This window comes from Botrytis byssoidea (assembly GCF_014898295.1).
Source record: "Botrytis byssoidea strain MUCL 94 chromosome Unknown BBYS_016, whole genome shotgun sequence".
Lineage (NCBI taxonomy): Eukaryota > Fungi > Ascomycota > Leotiomycetes > Helotiales > Sclerotiniaceae > Botrytis > Botrytis byssoidea.
In genome coordinates this window covers 567,272-583,915 of record NW_024065857.1, presented here as the reverse complement: position 1 = coordinate 583,915, position 16,644 = coordinate 567,272, and the positions used below count along the sequence as shown (strand labels likewise).

Below are 16,644 nucleotides of genomic sequence, written 5' to 3'. Positions count from 1 at the left end.
CTATCCTTTCCTCAGTTTCGTCGACTCCCGAAAGAAATCCGTCTTTCCATCTGGTAACGCGCAATTCCTGAATCGCGCATCGTTCACATCGTTCAGGATGCAGCTACACGAGCGATGAAATCATACACTTCGATCCCTGCAATCCTCCGCGTCAATTCTGAATCGCTCTTTGTCGCTTCGAAACATTATCGCCGCGCATTTCGTTGCTGCCAGCCTGGACAGGATCAACCAGACAAGGATACATCATATGTATGGTTCGACTTTGAACGAGACTTCTTACTTATCGATTACAATATGACTGGTGAGCTTTGGGCATCGCCAGAGGATCGATTGGCTAATAGTGCGAATCCTCTTCTTTATACTACCGTGAGGTGGATTCCGGATGACGACGTGAAGCGCATCAGAAACCTAGCTTGGTACAGAAATCCATCTCAATCGACCGATTTTGACTTTATCTGGAGACTTTTTACCGGATTAAAAAAATGGTTCTTGGTCCAAGAACTAATGGGTTCTGGAAATATTTTACAGCTACGCCATGTCGAGAACTCGGAAGCTTCTATTCGTAGAGCTACCAAATACAATCTTGTGCGATCATACGACTTGTCATTTTGTGATGTGAAGGGAGCGGATCATGTTGATGTACAAGAATGCATTAGGTTATTCGATACAGCGAAAATGTCCTATGGACCTTTATTAGGACCTCTAGAACTTCCTAGTCTTCCAGGGGATTTCAAAGATGTCACATATCTGGCAAAGCTATCTGACTTTGGGGTACTTCTCCTTCTCCGTTGCCTTCATTCCTACAATAAAAAAGTTCTTTTCTGACTAACGTACAACAAACAGCGAATTCTTCCCACTAGGAACCTCAGAAAATTTGAAATCGATGGCAAGCATATGGTCAACCTCAGGTTGAAAGCCAAGTTTGAGGAGGAAAGGAAACTCTATGAGGCATATATCCGGCAAAACCTCAAGAACCACAATGAACATAGATCTGAGGATTGCAATTGTAAGGTAACAGAACTACGATGGCTCAGGGGACTCGAACTTGTGAATCGATACTTTATTAAGCATCCACCGAGGGTGTGAGGCAATCCGGGAACTCAAAATTGAGCAAACATCTCGTTTTTTTATAGAACTTGGAAGTGCTACATGGCCACACATAATTTAAAAGCGGGTCTCGAAGAGAATATTGGCCAGAATCACAGCTCGTTCTTTTCAAAAAGTTGTGCTATCGAAGTTGTATCTATGTTGGCTATCTGCGTGTGGAAGGAAGAGGCATATTTTGGGTGTTTACCCGAATTGATCAACAGATTTGAAGACGATGACATGAGACTCTTAGAGACAATTAGTGACAAAATTTGAGATTCACTACATAATGTGATATTTTTGTCATGAGGTTCGATACCGGAATATGGTACATCTATCAAGTACTACATTTTTGCTGGTTTTTCGTTTGATCAAACAGCGTTTTCCGGGCACTAATCTCGAATTTTTGATTCGCGTAGGTTTTGACTTGATTGATATTCCTTGAATGTTCTTGTGTGCTCGTAAAACAACCTTTCCATCTATGTGTCTACTATATTTGGTCAACATAAATACGCAGCAGCAGTGCTGTGTAAAATTCGCGCATGTGTGACCAAAAGACGTCGGAGCATCGCGTAACTTGCTGTGACTAGTTTCATTTTTACAGTTATGTCTTCTAGGATATTCTAGCTTGACTATTCTTCCTGCCAGCTTGTCATAAATCTTGATACGCACTCACATTTGTGTTGAGAAACTGAAGGCGGCTCGTGACTTTATTTTCCTGCGCCTGGCCCACAATATCAATTCACTTTTCGGCAAACATATTCGATGGATGTAATATTAAATAGACTCGCACAGAGTATCGAACACCCACAGGCTGCTGGCTCAATGGTAGAGTAGACGCTTTGCATTTTCAACAAATGTTTTAGCAACGGCTGGTGTGGTGGGTAATACTTGAACATCTTGGGAACCGAAATCACCCCCTGGGGAGCCTGAAAACACCCAATTTACTAGAGGATGCGTTACCCGGTTGAAGAGGCAGTCTTCATCGATCATTATCACCATATGTTGATGCGATGTATCTCCGGGGTTCTTCTGTACCAGAAGATCACTGGACGGTTGATGAAAGTTAGGTGTTGTGGGTTCTCCCGCCTATCATTCAAACGATGCCGCCGTCGGACATAGATAATAGACACCTTGGGAACAATGAGTCGTACCACGCTTTAAGCAGATTCACCTTCGGTAAAAAGAGCCTATGGGTCTATATTATCTTTCCTGATAGACTGTTGTGGTCGATTCAGGCTCTGAGCCCTCACCCCTTAAGTGCGGCACTGGGTGTTCGCTGGTTCGATTCCAGCGGAGCGAAGTATCGGATAACTAGCCCACAGATGGCGCTATCCCCTCAGATGAACTAGTGACCCTTTTGCTCCCCACAAAGATTTTTTGTCATTGCTCTCTTTGTCATTGCTCTCTTTGTCATTGCTCTCTTTGTCATTGCTCTCCACATACCTAGGTGATGGAAGTTCTCTTGCGCCATCATCAATCACTTTGTAATCAATTATTTTTCAAAATAGACATGGAAATAGGTTTTTTTAATAATCTCATACTTGATTAAGTAAGTAAGATTATAAAATAACATTGTGACCTACATTTAGATCATTTAACATTCCTTTATCTTTAAAAATTGAAGAGGCTTAACATTTTGCTTGGTGATACGACTCGTAGCATGCGAGTTCAATTCTTATACTCTTATACTCATTCTTGATACTCTTAGTTGTATGATATTATCCTTTTTATCATTCTATTGTCCCGATAGACTGTCGCTTCTTTATGTTAGTAGGAATAAGGTGAAAAAGTACATCTATATGTCGGTGCATTATAGAGAGCCCATGCCCACCATCCACTCAGAGTACTCCAACATATAAGTTCTCATCTCTTCACATATGATCATATCACAAGTCGGGCACGTCAGGTGGATCTGTTTTCTTCCTGTCTTAGGCCTTAGATAATAATGTTTATTTATGACAAAAATCCATCCATGAAACTTTAGCCCGCCACTGCCAGACTTCATTCGTTCCGCATGAACCACATTATCTGATTCGGACCCTTGAATTATTTATCCTGACTTTCTATAAGTACCTGGAGTCTATCCATCATTTTACAAAGTAGTATATCCTAAGACATCAGATTGAGCAGCGCACTATGGTTAGGGTTTGGATATCCGGGCTTGATTCGATGATCAAGTGGCTCGTTTCACATCTATAGTGAGAGCATAATGTTTCTTTCATTATCGCTGAAAATGTATCTAATTCAAGACTCCACAGTATCATTTTCTTTGTTTCTATTGAAACACGCGACTAATCATTCAATAATATGATAGTCCTATGAAACCTATTAAAGTTCGAAGCTTGAGAAAATCGTGTAATTATTTTCTAGTACATGACCAACTGAGTATAGATTATATTGACTGAAACTTTCCTACTTTGTACTTAATAAAACGATCCACAGGTACTATGGGTATTGATGAGTATTAACTTTATTATAAGGAACAATCTAAATATAAATGATAGTCTGAACCTGGGGGTGGTTAGAAGAATCACCTAACTGTCTGCGAACTTGGATGCTCCATAAACCAAAGCTTATTCATTTTCGAACAATATATTTTGCAAATTTCCATCTTATACTGATACAAGAGTAACAGTAGGTGGCGGAATTATAATTTAAACACAGAAGGAGAAGCTTTAGCGAAAGAAACTCGTATTTGTATATGTCATTTATTACTATAAGTGAAAATACAGATGACATTTTTTTTTGCCTCGGTTCTATATCGGGCCCTGCTTCTTTTGATAGATTTCTGTATTTTTCAAGTATGAGATTGTTCACTCGATTTTCTTCAACATCCTATACTAACTGCAGAGCTCAAACGGAGGTTCTCATAGTATTGAAGAACAATACAAAGACGTGTTGCGGGGTTTTTTATCTGCTGTCAGCAGATTTTTGGAAATACACTTTTTATTTTGACATGAGAGCTAGAAAGCTAGCAGTACTACATTCGAATGCTTACATGTTGAATTATGGCTTTGTTGATACAATGAACGAATATATTATAAAGAGTGGAGGATGAAAGTAACTATCCTCCGAATCTACCGGACAGTATTTGCTTCGATTGTCAAACACCACTTTGACTCGCCCATTTTCTAGCAATCGCTGATTCGGTATCAAATTCTGAACCATCTGGTAGAGTGCCAAATAATAGCTAATGTTCGTCTTTATTTACGGTGCAAGCTGCTGACGCTAGACTTCTTGGAATGATTACTAAGCGACATGCGTATGGTCTTGGATTCAAACCCACTATGCTACAGTTTTTGAAGATGCGTCGAATCTGACGTCTCTTAGATATTGCTGCAGATGAAGATACTCATTGAGATCTCTGGTACAGCTAATGAGCTGAGTGAATTTTGATAGTATTCGAAGGCTATAATACTATACTACTTACTTAATTATGCTTATTGTTCCGTAGAACCTAAAATCTCCGAAAATAAACGAACATACAATAGATTATATTCATATAACTAAAATTGACTTCATCGTAATCTCATACTAATTGGAATTTATTTTAATTTAAACAGACTGGTATTTGTAATAGAACTTAGATTTAGATTTATAAAACCTATTTTATTATTTAGGCTTCTTTAGATGGTGGTTTTACATTATTGGATATCATATGAAGCGTAGAACTGAAACTTATCTATGAGATTAAAACTAAAAGTAAAATTAGATTATATTCTTTAATTATCGATTCTACTCTCTTATTCTGAATTATAGTCTTTGTGTTGATTCGAGAAGGATACGGAAGACGTAGCACCCACGTGTTTGTAGGTCCTAAACGTCTAATTGTATTCTATCTAAAGAGCTAGCTATGTACAGAAAGTAGTAGGCCTTATATAGGCACTACTGAAAGAGCTAGTCTCTTTCGCATTCGCCTAAAGCTCAATACAATGGCCATTGAATTGAAGTCATATACCTACGTTCATACACTTTGTTCATGAGCTTATATTCCGGATTCTATTCTAACTATAAAGTTCTCAGTTATTATAGAATCTAAAGTACTTCAAGAGTAAATCCGAGTTGAGTTTACTATTTCAAGATTAAGTAAATCTACTCCCACCTGTTGAAGAGTAATATACTAGCAAATACGATAGTCAGAAATATAAAAGTTAGAATATTTATTCAAATTACCATAGCCTATTGAAGCACTCAAGACTATCATCTTAATTTAAGATAAAACTCATTATATAAATATTCAAATCTAGCTTATACACTTGTATTGTAACAGACAGACGGAAAGTATTCTATATATTTAAACTTAATATTTTGGAAATTCTTAGAACAATCTCATAGTATTGTCTTACGTTCGAATGAATTCATTCTCTAATTATCTAAGTTTATTTTGTAGATTTACAAATTGTTATTCAAAATAATTACTTGAATGAGTGAAAGCTTTAAGGTCTTATATGAAGAAGTAATTATTTCATTCAAAGACTTATAATATAGTAGATGTTTCAAGCTTTTCGAATATAAGAAATAAGAAGAGTAAAATAAAAGTAAAGTAATCAAAATCTTTTCTTGGAATACTTAAGCCTAAAGGAATAATATAATACTATCATCTGAAATATTAATTTTGAAAGATCTAAATCTTCAAATTAGATTCGTTCATTATTTAGCGAGGTATAGCAATGGTCACGTGAAGAATAGTATCTTTGAAACATTCATTGACTTTTATTTAAGAAACGTCATTTTCATGAAGATGATCATCTACGAAAATGTTCATGCTATGTACAAATGAATATCAATTATTCAAAGCATCTTTCCCTTTCCCTTATTCGCAGCCTTACCCCTAGCCTCCTTTCCAGCCTCGTCCTCAACGTTCTCCATTTGCTGCAACTTAGATGGCAAGACCATCTTCAAAAGATCCGCTTTGTTCCGGAGGGGCTTATTTGGGAACTGCTTGCCTCGCTTCTTTGGTCGACCGATGGGATGCTGAACTGCCTCCTCAGCCTCGCGGGCAGGAGGGTCGTTTCCTTGAGCACTGCTGACAAGCTTGTTCTCATTCACAAGGTATTCTCTGAAGCCCAAATTGTGAGAGAAATCATAGGTAACGCCTTCACCAAGCCGGATGTATTTTCTCATTGCCTCGATTATCTCATTGACCTCAGATAATGAGAGGACGACATTGTTTGAACGCTGGCCATTGTTCAACATGTTGCCAGACATTTGCGAGCCATGACAACTTTGAAGAAACGCGATAGCTTTGCCAATTTCCAAGAGCGGGATGGGAGACTCAAGGACTGTTGGTGGGAGCTTTGATTCGACCTCTTCACGCCAAATCAGGTCAAAGTCTTCCGCTGTGACCAATCGCCTCTCATTTCTATGAATATCATCCAATCGCGCCACGATAACTCCTTTGAAATCTTCTTCCAATGTGGTTCGCGAAGTCTCCAAATTGTATAGTTCTCTGAAGTCATCCAGTTGAGCGCCGGTGATGCTCAGATATGCGACTAGGTCTTTGAATGATATCTTCTTGGTGACTTCTTGAAATAGCATGAATTTCGCAGCGCTAGAAAGGGAATCGTAAGAAGGAGGTGCCATCAATCCCTAGAAGAACAACATGATTAGCTATATCAAAAGAGTGAGAGTATGATTAAACTCACAGGTGGAAACCATCTTCCTTGGGAATGGTCATCAATATCAATTCCCAGATCATCCCACTCTGGTGTATGGGTCAATCCAAAGCAAGGCGAATAGACATCATATTCGTCTTCAGGCTTGGGAGGTGGCATTCCATCTTGAGGCATGGGAACCGGCGCGAAAGAACCCTGAACTGCTGCGAGCGAAGCTCTAGATTCTTGACTGAGCTCTGCGGATAAGTGTTCTACTTCAGCTCTTGAAGGCAAGGTAGCTCTAACCGTCTTTCTCCACTCTCTACCTCCGGTTCTGACGAGAGGAGTTGGAGTTGATGGAGCAGAAGATGATGAACCAGAAGAAGCATAATTGGGAGTGGTTGGTGGAGGTGTGCTAGATGCATCTGCGAAATTCTGGCTGTGGGTGGAGGTTTCGATTTGAACGGATGGAGAATTGAGCCTTTCAGGCATCTTACGATCGCGAGAAGGACGTTTGTCTGAAGGCATGATGAAAGATGGGTGATATTCGAAAGGTCTAGAGACAAAGGTTGGGGGTGGAGGTGGTGGAAATTGTTGTACGGGGAAAGAAATAAAATCGTGGGAGAGGAAGGGTTGATCTCTTAAATAGCGAGCCGTTGGATTTCGATTTTCACTTACCCCGCACGCGCAATTTTTGATGTCCGCCGTATCTTCAGTAAATGTCACTTTTCATGCGATCTCGACGTCCGTGGATGGATTCACTGTCTTCCATATCTGAGTAGATGACCTTGGAACTTGCCATCTCGCTGAAAGTTTGCTTTGGCTTAACCGAATTGTGCGTACATGGACTTGTCTAATTGGCCCAAGTGGGATATGAAGAAGTTGTGAATTGGTTCACTTTGTTGAAGATATTAGTGAATAACCTCGATGGTCGTACGTCTGTTGAGAGAAAACGGCAGACCAGCCGTGCTGGGAAGAAATGAGCTCGTCTAATTAGCGCAGATGGGGCGGTGCATGAGCAGAATTATCACGAAATTCACTTCTCGAAAAAAATGATAAGTGGTTAGTTGAGAACTGAGTGCGAGACTTACATAGTCATTAACACAAAGTTTTATTACTGAGTATAGTCAATTAGTTGTCTCGACCGAGAGCTAGCTGCAAGGAAGGTAGCTCTCATATACACGAAAGAGCAACCTACCGTACATTATAATAGGAACTAATCAAATACTTATGAGAGCCGACGATTAGAGTAAATTGCATCACCTCGTACATCTAAACACTTATAAGCGCATTGCACAGTTGGCGTGATATTAGCTACGGATAGAATAACTCAATTGAGAAGCCGCCCATAATACCGCACCATAGTCTTTGCAGTGTGGACACATTAACATACTATCTTAAATGATAGCATAGTACCATCAATTGAAGTGCTTAGCACATAACATCTCTAGGCTGTCGTCTAATTCAAGTTAGATTCTCACGTGACCATCTTCAATCAGCCAGACTGTCGTCTAATGTTCAACCCAATGTCCAAATCTCTCTGAATGGCTTGGTCTCAATGATCACTCATATATAGTGTTTTTATCACCTCCATCTCATCACACTCATATATCATTTTCTTTATATGGTAATTAATTTCATCTTAATCAATCTAGCTGGAGGTATTTATTCGCCAAGCCCTTACCGAAACAAGCACTCATCTAAGCGAAACTACCCACCTCCCCAAGCTACACCCATCCAGGCTCCATCACCCAGCCCCAAATATTCGTCCTCACACACTCTCCCGACTGAATATGTTCCTCGATAATCTCCATCAGCGTTCTCCCCCCCTCCGCCCTCAACCTCGCTATCTCATCTCTTTTCACCTCGAGCATCCAGCGCTCGACGTATTTTCTGAGAGAGATGGCGGTATAGATTCTTGCGTGCCAAGGATCGGTATCGAAGTGCTCTCCACCGGGGTAGTGGAGAAGAGCTTCGATTTCGACGGCGAAGATGATTTGCGGCCAGGTGTTGCGGCTAGTGCGGTGGTTAAGCCGGATGTTGTGGAGGGTGCTGAGAGAGAGGATGAAGACTTTTTCGGTGGGGGGGAAGGGTATGGGGGAGGTACGCATGATTAGTTCTACTAGGGGGGGGTTTAGGAATTGTGTTTGGTGGGTATACTTACTTTTTTCTTTGGGATGGTTCGGAAGGAAATATCTGAGGAGTAAAGTAGGTATAGGTAATGGATGGAAAATAGAACATCGAAATATGCTTCAAGTTTTTGCTATATTTATATGGCGATATATGTTTTGTTTGGATGCTATTTATTTTGGCTTGGTGGATAGTCAGTCTTGATCGCTTACTTCAGGAGGGCACTTCCACACACCACTAATGCTCAGACTAATCAGTGAACATTTCCGTATCAATGATTGAACAATGCTCACACCCGTAACAAAAGTACAATGTCCTATTGTTAATATCGAAACATTCTTTGTGTAAGAATGCTTTGTCTAAGAAGTTCTGAAAGAAAAGAAAATTGGATCAAAAAGATATTTGCCCAAGAAAAGTTACTGAACAATCCACGTGCTCACACATAAAATGGAGAGAAAACATCATTTTAAATTATTCCAGCATTCCAAACTATCTACTCAATCACACACTTCTTAGTATAACCAACCAACCTAGTTAGAAAACCCGAGTATTTATACCCAGCCTTCAACACTCCAAGCCCACCATGTATCATCCTGTATGGACCGCCGCCGAGCTCGAGGTTCTCGAGTCACTCTACAAAAAACCGTCTACTCGATATTTAACCGGTACCCAGATTCATAGACTTTTTAAGACCGAACAAGCACGTCATCTACCCGGTGGTGAGCTTCATTCTTCGGAACCCTGGCTCCCAAGACCTATGACACTTATGAGCTTTTATAGACAGTATCACAACTGCTGTGCAAAAGTAGATAGAACGGCTGCGCTACCGCCGATTCGAGATGCGCCAGTCCAAGCTCCTCAGGTACAGCAAGTGCCAGTACAAGTCCCAGAAAGACAACAGCGAGTGCTATTGCAAGCTCCACCAAGACTACAGCAAGTGCCGCTTGGAACTCCGCAAATGCCACAGCAACTGCCAGTGGAAGTCTCACAGATACAACAACAGGCGCCCGTCCAAGCTCCACAGGGACTTCAGCAAGTACCAATTCAAGTCCCACAAAGTCACCAGCAAGGGCCCGTCCTAGCTCCAATGCAAACACCTGTCCACCAAACCCCAAGACTCTCACTCCCTCCAGGCACTACTTGTCTCCCAGCAGGCGCCGTCCGCATTCCCGGTAGCACCAACCGTTTTGCGCACCACACTTACCTCCTCCCCGACAAGCGCATCCTCCTGCCCAACGGGCTGATCCTAACCAAAGTCTCCACCGGTACTCGACGCAACATCCAGCCTCCCAGTCCTGAAGCCCTACAACGCGCCGCCGCCCTCGCTCTCGCTCGCGCTCATCTCCTAGCTCCGCTAAGACACACCAACATGCACCTTCCCCTTCCGCGCATCCGGCAAGTTGTCGGAAGAGAGTTGCAGGGAAGAGCTCATTTGAATGCTACCGCGATCGCTCGTGCTTCTGCCGCGCGATCTCTCCAGTATAGACAGCGATCTCCAGCCCCCGGATCCCGCGAACAACCCATCCTCCTCGACGACGATGAGGATTCTGCATCCACTGCAGACAACAGTTCTGTCTCCGCCTCGGCTTCTCGAGATCAAACTCCACTCTTTGCTCGCGCGTTTCGAACCCTCACAGTCGAGGATGAAAATTCCTCTCCCACTTCAGTCGTTCGACTCTCGAATGGGAGACATCCTCTTCCTTCTTCTCTTATTGCACCAGCTGGTCCGATGACTTTGGAGAGGATCTTGAATTGAGATTTCGTTTGTGCTGGTGGTGAGTTTTCGATTTGTTGATCAGGCTGGTCCTGATCTCGTCTTGCGATTTCTTTATTTCCTTTGTTCTGCAGTTTTGTAATTTACATAAATTGATAATTTTCTTTTTCAAAAAATGTGTACTATTTGTGATATTTGTGAATGTAGGTAAGATTGATTTTAGTAAGTGAGATGAAATTATTACTGATAATAGGATTGATGAAGTGACGTGATGCGATCAGCTACTGCTGTAGATGTACTCAAGTCTTTGTAGGCCTTGAGATAACGTGGTACTCATTGGTTCTTCAAAGACAGACAAAGAATTAATATCGATATCTAGAGCTCAGTCTTTGTTTCCATGTGTTGTTATTTCTTTTCCGATTGTTCTTCTCTTGTTGTTCTTGCAGACAATAGCATTGTTTGCAAAACCTACAGATGCGATTCAATCTTCATCCATAGCGAACGATGAGTAGGTGGGTAACAAGTGGGTATACTCAGGATAAACCCAGGTATTCGATGAGGAGATAATGTAAAATGCATGCTCGAAATGACTTATACTCTCAGATAGGGGACGAGTAATCATTACTATATCAACTTAAGAGTGAATTGCTAAGGTTATGAGAAGTTACTGGCACAACTCAATATTTGTGAACCAATGAATATAGAAATCAATGATTCACTTCCATTTCTATACAACCGGTGCCGAGAATGAGTCATTCAGATTCAACAGCAGGACTCAATCACTCAGATGAGTCAAGCAGACACATCCCATCAATAACATATGAGCATAACAAGCAGACGGCCACTATAACGAAGTCCAAGAATCGGAGTATATATCTCAAGAAAGGTTCTCCTAACAACACATAATCCCCCATCTCAAAACCTAAAAACCACAACGACCCACCCACCTAAACACAGTACCTTGAATCTCAAGTATCCCGCATCCTCAACCCACGTTTGAGATGAATCTGTCCCTTCACCATCGTCGACAGCTTCAATACCTGTCCTCTTGCTACTTGTACGCTCCTCCGAAATTATCCAAGCATGTGTCGTCGTACGGCATGATCTGATGGAAAGGACGATTGCATAGAAGATTGGTGTAAGTGTCAACGTGTGAAAATTACGTGTGAGGATGCGTTGATGGGGATGTGTAGTGGGGGGATCATAAGATGCATGAAAGCGATCGGGATTGGAGTGATAGGGTGGTTTTGTGGGGGTTGAGGGAGGCACATAGGAGGGGGGTTTCATGGGGGAGGTTTGGTGAAGGAGGCTAGGTTGAGGTTGTTTGAGAGGAGGTGTAGGGGAGGAAAGGAAGTCTCCGGGGAATGCGTTTCAGCATTAGGGGGGTTGAATAGGAGGGTTGGGTTGGTGATGTGTGGGAAGAAGATTATGGGTAGTAGGAGATCGAGTTCATTTGGGTGCAAGATATAGGAAACTTCTGGGGGTATCTGCATTGTCTTGATTCTGGATGGATTCAATAAAAGAAAGAGCATTTCTGCAAATATACAGCAAACTCTCCAAAAAATTAAAACACACTATTCTCAGACAGGCTTCATACACGAAGAAAGTAAACCACCCAGTAAACCACTTAACCCAACGTATTCGACCAAATACCAAAACTTGCAACAATCAAGAGTAGCCATTCTTCCTATTCCAAAATAAACATTTTAAACTTAAGTGAATTAGACCAAACTCACGTGGGAAAGTTCGGCACACGTCAATGTCATTGATAGGGGTCCGAACTCTAATATGCAGCCAATAACTGCCAAGTAATGGGCATTAATAATTCTTTGAGCTGAATCTCGATCTCAACCTCAAGCTTCCTTTCGTAGATGCGCAGAACTACTTGGTTCTCAGCAAATTTGTTCAGGATACTGTCCCGACGACACTATGACCTTGGATACGCAGTTGATATGATCAAATGTCGAGACTGGTTTGGATGCATACTTCGGTTCTACCGTCGCATTGCTATGATACAGTAGTAACATAAGAGAAGTAACTAATTTTACAGTCTTCAGATATCCCCAATCATGAGATATAGGTAGGTATTTAAACACGTATATGCAGCCAACAAACCCAGAGAACGTATCAAGAAAATGTAAGAACCGAAACGACTCACTCGATGAATGAATGATATATAATTTCTTGACCCACGCCACGCCACGCCACGCCACGCACGACACGACACGACACGACACGATTCTCATCATAACATACTGGTATTTCGTGAGATTATTATGCATCCATCAAATGAAATGATGAATATTCCCATGCATGCATTCATTCATTCATTCAGAAAGCACTCTACACGTTTGATCAGTAGGTAGGTAGGTAGGTAGGTAGGTAGGTAGGTAGGTAGGTATCCGTGTCCAGCACGATAAAATGAAAAAAAAGACGAGAGGTTGGGGAACGCGCCACGGCTTCGGACCATGCCATGCCAATACCATCTTATCCCATGTTCACCTCTCTCATCCCATCCCATGTCATCCCATCCCATCCCACTCCACCCTCGAAGTTTTTGGTTCCTGGATTAGAGCATTTTCTCGATTGGGCTTTAATCGTAAAATTATAAGGATGGAATGGTATTTTATGAGATGTGATAGGTTCTTTCATATCACTATCAAGGGAATTATATTGGGGCCATGGATTTATTTATCACCTAATCCAGCCTGAAGAAAAGTCCCACGGGTTATTTTCGTATGGATTTCTTATTTCTGATTTTATTTCTTTGCTTTCGTTTCCTTTCCCAGCCACATGTTTGTTTAAGCTGGAATTGAATTACTTATTTGTTCAAGGAGGGAAGCTTTTATCATTTGATTGTGGCATACATTTTGATATACTCTCTCTCACTCACGCAATTCTGAATTGAATTGAATTGAATTGAATTGTAATTAAAAGATCATCGAGTTGTTCTTTCACATTCAGCTCTATCTATCTATCTATCCATCCATCTATCCATCCATCTATCCATCCATCTATCCCTCCAAACATATTTTGTTTTTCCATTTCCCTCTTCTCTTTCAAAAGCACACTACACTACACTTCAACCTCTCTCTTCCCTTCCCGCATCTGCATCTACCGCCCTTCTCCCATCTCTGCCTATCACTTTTTCTCTCCGATATCAAAATCAATCAATTGTGTTTCACAAACGCATACCATAACATCCCTAGGACTAGGAGATTAATTCTTTTGATTCGAAGGAACAAAAACTGAAACTCATCTCTTGTACATCCATTTCTGTACTATTGGTTTACTTATTGGGAAAATCTTCCGATAACAATGGCATCCCCTCCATCCCCACCATAGTAAGTTCTATCTATTCCATTCATTCAATCTTTCAATTTCAAATCATACACACACCCATACACATACACATCATATCAAATCACATCACATCATACCAAACCACCGTATGCATTGGCACATATTCAAAATGCCACGCAACAAATACACGCCGACCAACTCCATCCCTCCTACCCAAACCCAAGCTTCCCCACGCGAACCCATTCTCCCCTCCAAACCTCAAACTCTAACACATTCTTCTCCTTCCAGCGATAATACCGAGGATCCCTTGGCCAGTCAGAAAATGATGCATGGCAATTCCATTCCGGAACCGAGTGAATCCCCCAAATCCCAATTGCATGATGCGATTGAGAGAATTCAGTCGTTGCATAAGAGGAGAGCCCAGATCAAGACGATCTATGAAAATGAGAGACAGTATTTGGATCAGAGGAGTCAGAAGACGAAGAGTAGTTTTGAGGGCTTGATTGTTAGTACGGAGGAACAAATTCAGAGTATTAATGAGGTGAGCTTTTTATTTTTCTACTTGAACTATGGATTGAATATGAGGGTGGGAATAGCTTGATTTGGGATAGCTAGATGTGGGGATAGCTTGAGATGAAGTGAAGGTTCCCAATCCAGATTTACAGCTTCTAACCTTTCAAAAAAAAAATAGTTTCCAGCTTTCGACAGTCATCCAGATTACACAGAGGTTAACGGAAAATTACATTCCGTCGCATTAGACACCAAAGCTCTCTTTCAAAATGTCAATGCTTTGAGCGAGTCAATCATCATGGCATTAGACGCTTGGTATCAGAAAGAAGTCGACAAGTGCGCATATGAAATCAAGCTCGCAGAAAAAGATTACAAGGTATGTCATATACACACTCTCCTCAGCCCACCTTATCCCAGCTCACCAAATCCCCAAATTCAATAACTAACCCCCTCCAGCGCTCCTTCGATACCTGGCAAGACCTCATCAAATCAGGCGATCTCTTTGGCGCATCCGAACCCTTCAAATCATCCGCTCCTCCAAACCCCGGTCCTAGCTCCTCTCGTTCCTCACACCAATTGCAAGATGGTCCCGATCCCCATATGTACGCGACTGCTCCGGTTTCCAATCCTAACATTCCCATTCCGCATAAATCCGATACAATCACTTCGCAGCACAATAATGCCAGACCGCAGAGTAGCAGAAATGCGAGTATAGATATGGGCGCGAATATGAGTGGTGCGATGATGGGCGGGAGTATGAATGGAAGAGGAAATGGAAATGGAAATGGAAATGCGAATGCGAATATGAATGGAGATATGAATTATCCGCCGAATTCGAGTGAGAAGCGATCTGGGGGAAAGAAGAAAACTTTTAGTTGGTTGAGTGGAGGGAGTGGGAATGGAAAATATATTGAGTGAGTGAGTGATGAGGTGGTGGTAATGAATGAGAAAGGGAATCGAATTATGAGGATGAAGGGATGCGGATAAAATGGCTTGGATGGTTGGATGGAGGGGATATCTTTGTACATGAATGGCGTGGCGTTTGGGAATACCGTTTACCCATGTGATGTTAAGGCATACATGGAATCGCGAGAAGATGGTACATATAGTGAAAGATGAAGGATGGATGGGGCTTCATTTACATGTGTTTTCTTGTTTTTTTGTTGTTTTTTTGCTTGTTTTTTTGTTTCGCTGCAGAAATGGTAATGATGATGAATTGAATGATTGCATATGATGGATGTGGAGATTATGTATTTAATTAATGAGGTTATGATTTTTATGTGTATTTATATATATGTGTGTGTGTATGTATGTTCAAGTGAATGAAAGGGAGTTTGAGGTTGGTTGTGTGGATGGGTGGATATATGTTTTGAAGCGTAGCAGAAGAAACTTGTGCATCAGATTTTACGGAATTTTTGTATAGCATATATATAATCAGTTTTTTAAAACCCAGAAATCTATTTGGGTACCTATGGTTATGTGATGCTGTATCTTCTCTAAGCTCGATTATATAGAATTGAAAAGTAAGGAAAGAAAGGAAGAAAGAAAGAAAGAAAGAGAAGAAAAAGCTGTATCTTCTGCCCCTTGGTGTTAAAGGGGCTTTGAAATATTGGTGAGTTTATTTGGGGTTTAATGGATGGATGGATGGGTGGATTGGGTATAGGAGAGGAATGGGGGAGAGTAGAGTTTATATTCCATTGTGCTTGGTTGTAGGTAGTTGTAGGTGGTGGCGAAGAGAGATTGTATGTGTGAGAAGGAGAATAGAGAAAGAGAGTGAGATAGGGAAGGAATAAAGAAAGGGAATGAGATAGAAGATGGGGAAGGATAGAGAGGTAAATAGGCGAGAAGTGGAGAAAGAGAAAAAAGAGGAAAGGAGGAGAAGGAAGATTAGAGGGAAGAGAAGAGAAAAGGAGAAGTAAGGGAGATATAAATATAAATGTTAAAAACAGAAAAGAAAGAGAGAGAGGATATATATAAGGGGATATATATAAGAGAATAGGAAGGAGAGAATAGGAATGATATAATATATTTTGATTTAACTTTATTTGGAGGAGAAATTAAATTATATAATATGATATAAAGAAAGAAAGAAAAAATGAGATTTGAGAAAGGAAATTTGATGATAGGGTGGAATGAGATGGGATGGGATGGGATGGGATGGGATGATGAGATGATGAGATGTAATGTATTAGAATATTAGGAAGAGATGGTGAGGGAGTAGATGGTATATAGAAATATGTAGAAGGATATTAGAAAGAGGAAGAGGAGGAAGAGGAGGATGAGTAGGATAAGCAGGATGAGGAG

The 16,644-nt window shown here is 41.1% G+C and overlaps 5 protein-coding genes across 5 annotated transcripts; 3 read left to right on the top strand and 2 right to left on the bottom strand.

Moving 5' to 3' along the window:
* Window positions 1-114: 114 nt before the first annotated feature.
* On the top strand, window positions 115-1,086 carry EAE97_007948 (uncharacterized protein; the record flags this gene model as incomplete). The annotated part of the gene is made up of 2 exons (XM_038878462.1): window positions 115-771; window positions 844-1,086. The coding sequence occupies 2 exons, from the start codon at window positions 115-117 to the stop codon at window positions 1,084-1,086; spliced, it is 900 nt and encodes a 299-aa protein (XP_038730712.1).
* A 4,794-nt stretch (window positions 1,087-5,880) lies between these two features.
* On the bottom strand, window positions 5,881-7,211 carry EAE97_007947 (uncharacterized protein; the record flags this gene model as incomplete). Its single annotated transcript, XM_038878461.1, has 2 exons — window positions 5,881-6,678; window positions 6,735-7,211. 2 exons carry the CDS (start codon window positions 7,209-7,211, stop codon window positions 5,881-5,883), a joined length of 1,275 nt encoding a protein of 424 aa, XP_038730711.1.
* Window positions 7,212-8,410: 1,199 nt separating this feature from the next.
* Window positions 8,411-8,794, bottom strand: EAE97_007946 (uncharacterized protein; the record flags this gene model as incomplete). The annotated part of the gene is made up of 1 exon (XM_038878460.1): window positions 8,411-8,794. The coding sequence occupies one exon, from the start codon at window positions 8,792-8,794 to the stop codon at window positions 8,411-8,413; it is 384 nt and encodes a 127-aa protein (XP_038730710.1).
* Window positions 8,795-9,396: 602 nt separating this feature from the next.
* Window positions 9,397-10,569, top strand: EAE97_007945 (uncharacterized protein; the record flags this gene model as incomplete). Its single annotated transcript, XM_038878459.1, has 1 exon — window positions 9,397-10,569. One exon carries the CDS (start codon window positions 9,397-9,399, stop codon window positions 10,567-10,569), a length of 1,173 nt encoding a protein of 390 aa, XP_038730709.1.
* Window positions 10,570-13,845: 3,276 nt separating this feature from the next.
* On the top strand, window positions 13,846-15,258 carry EAE97_007944 (uncharacterized protein; the record flags this gene model as incomplete). The annotated part of the gene is made up of 4 exons (XM_038878458.1): window positions 13,846-13,871; window positions 14,119-14,371; window positions 14,522-14,716; window positions 14,797-15,258. 4 exons carry the CDS (start codon window positions 13,846-13,848, stop codon window positions 15,256-15,258), a joined length of 936 nt encoding a protein of 311 aa, XP_038730708.1.
* Window positions 15,259-16,644: the final 1,386 nt, after the last annotated feature.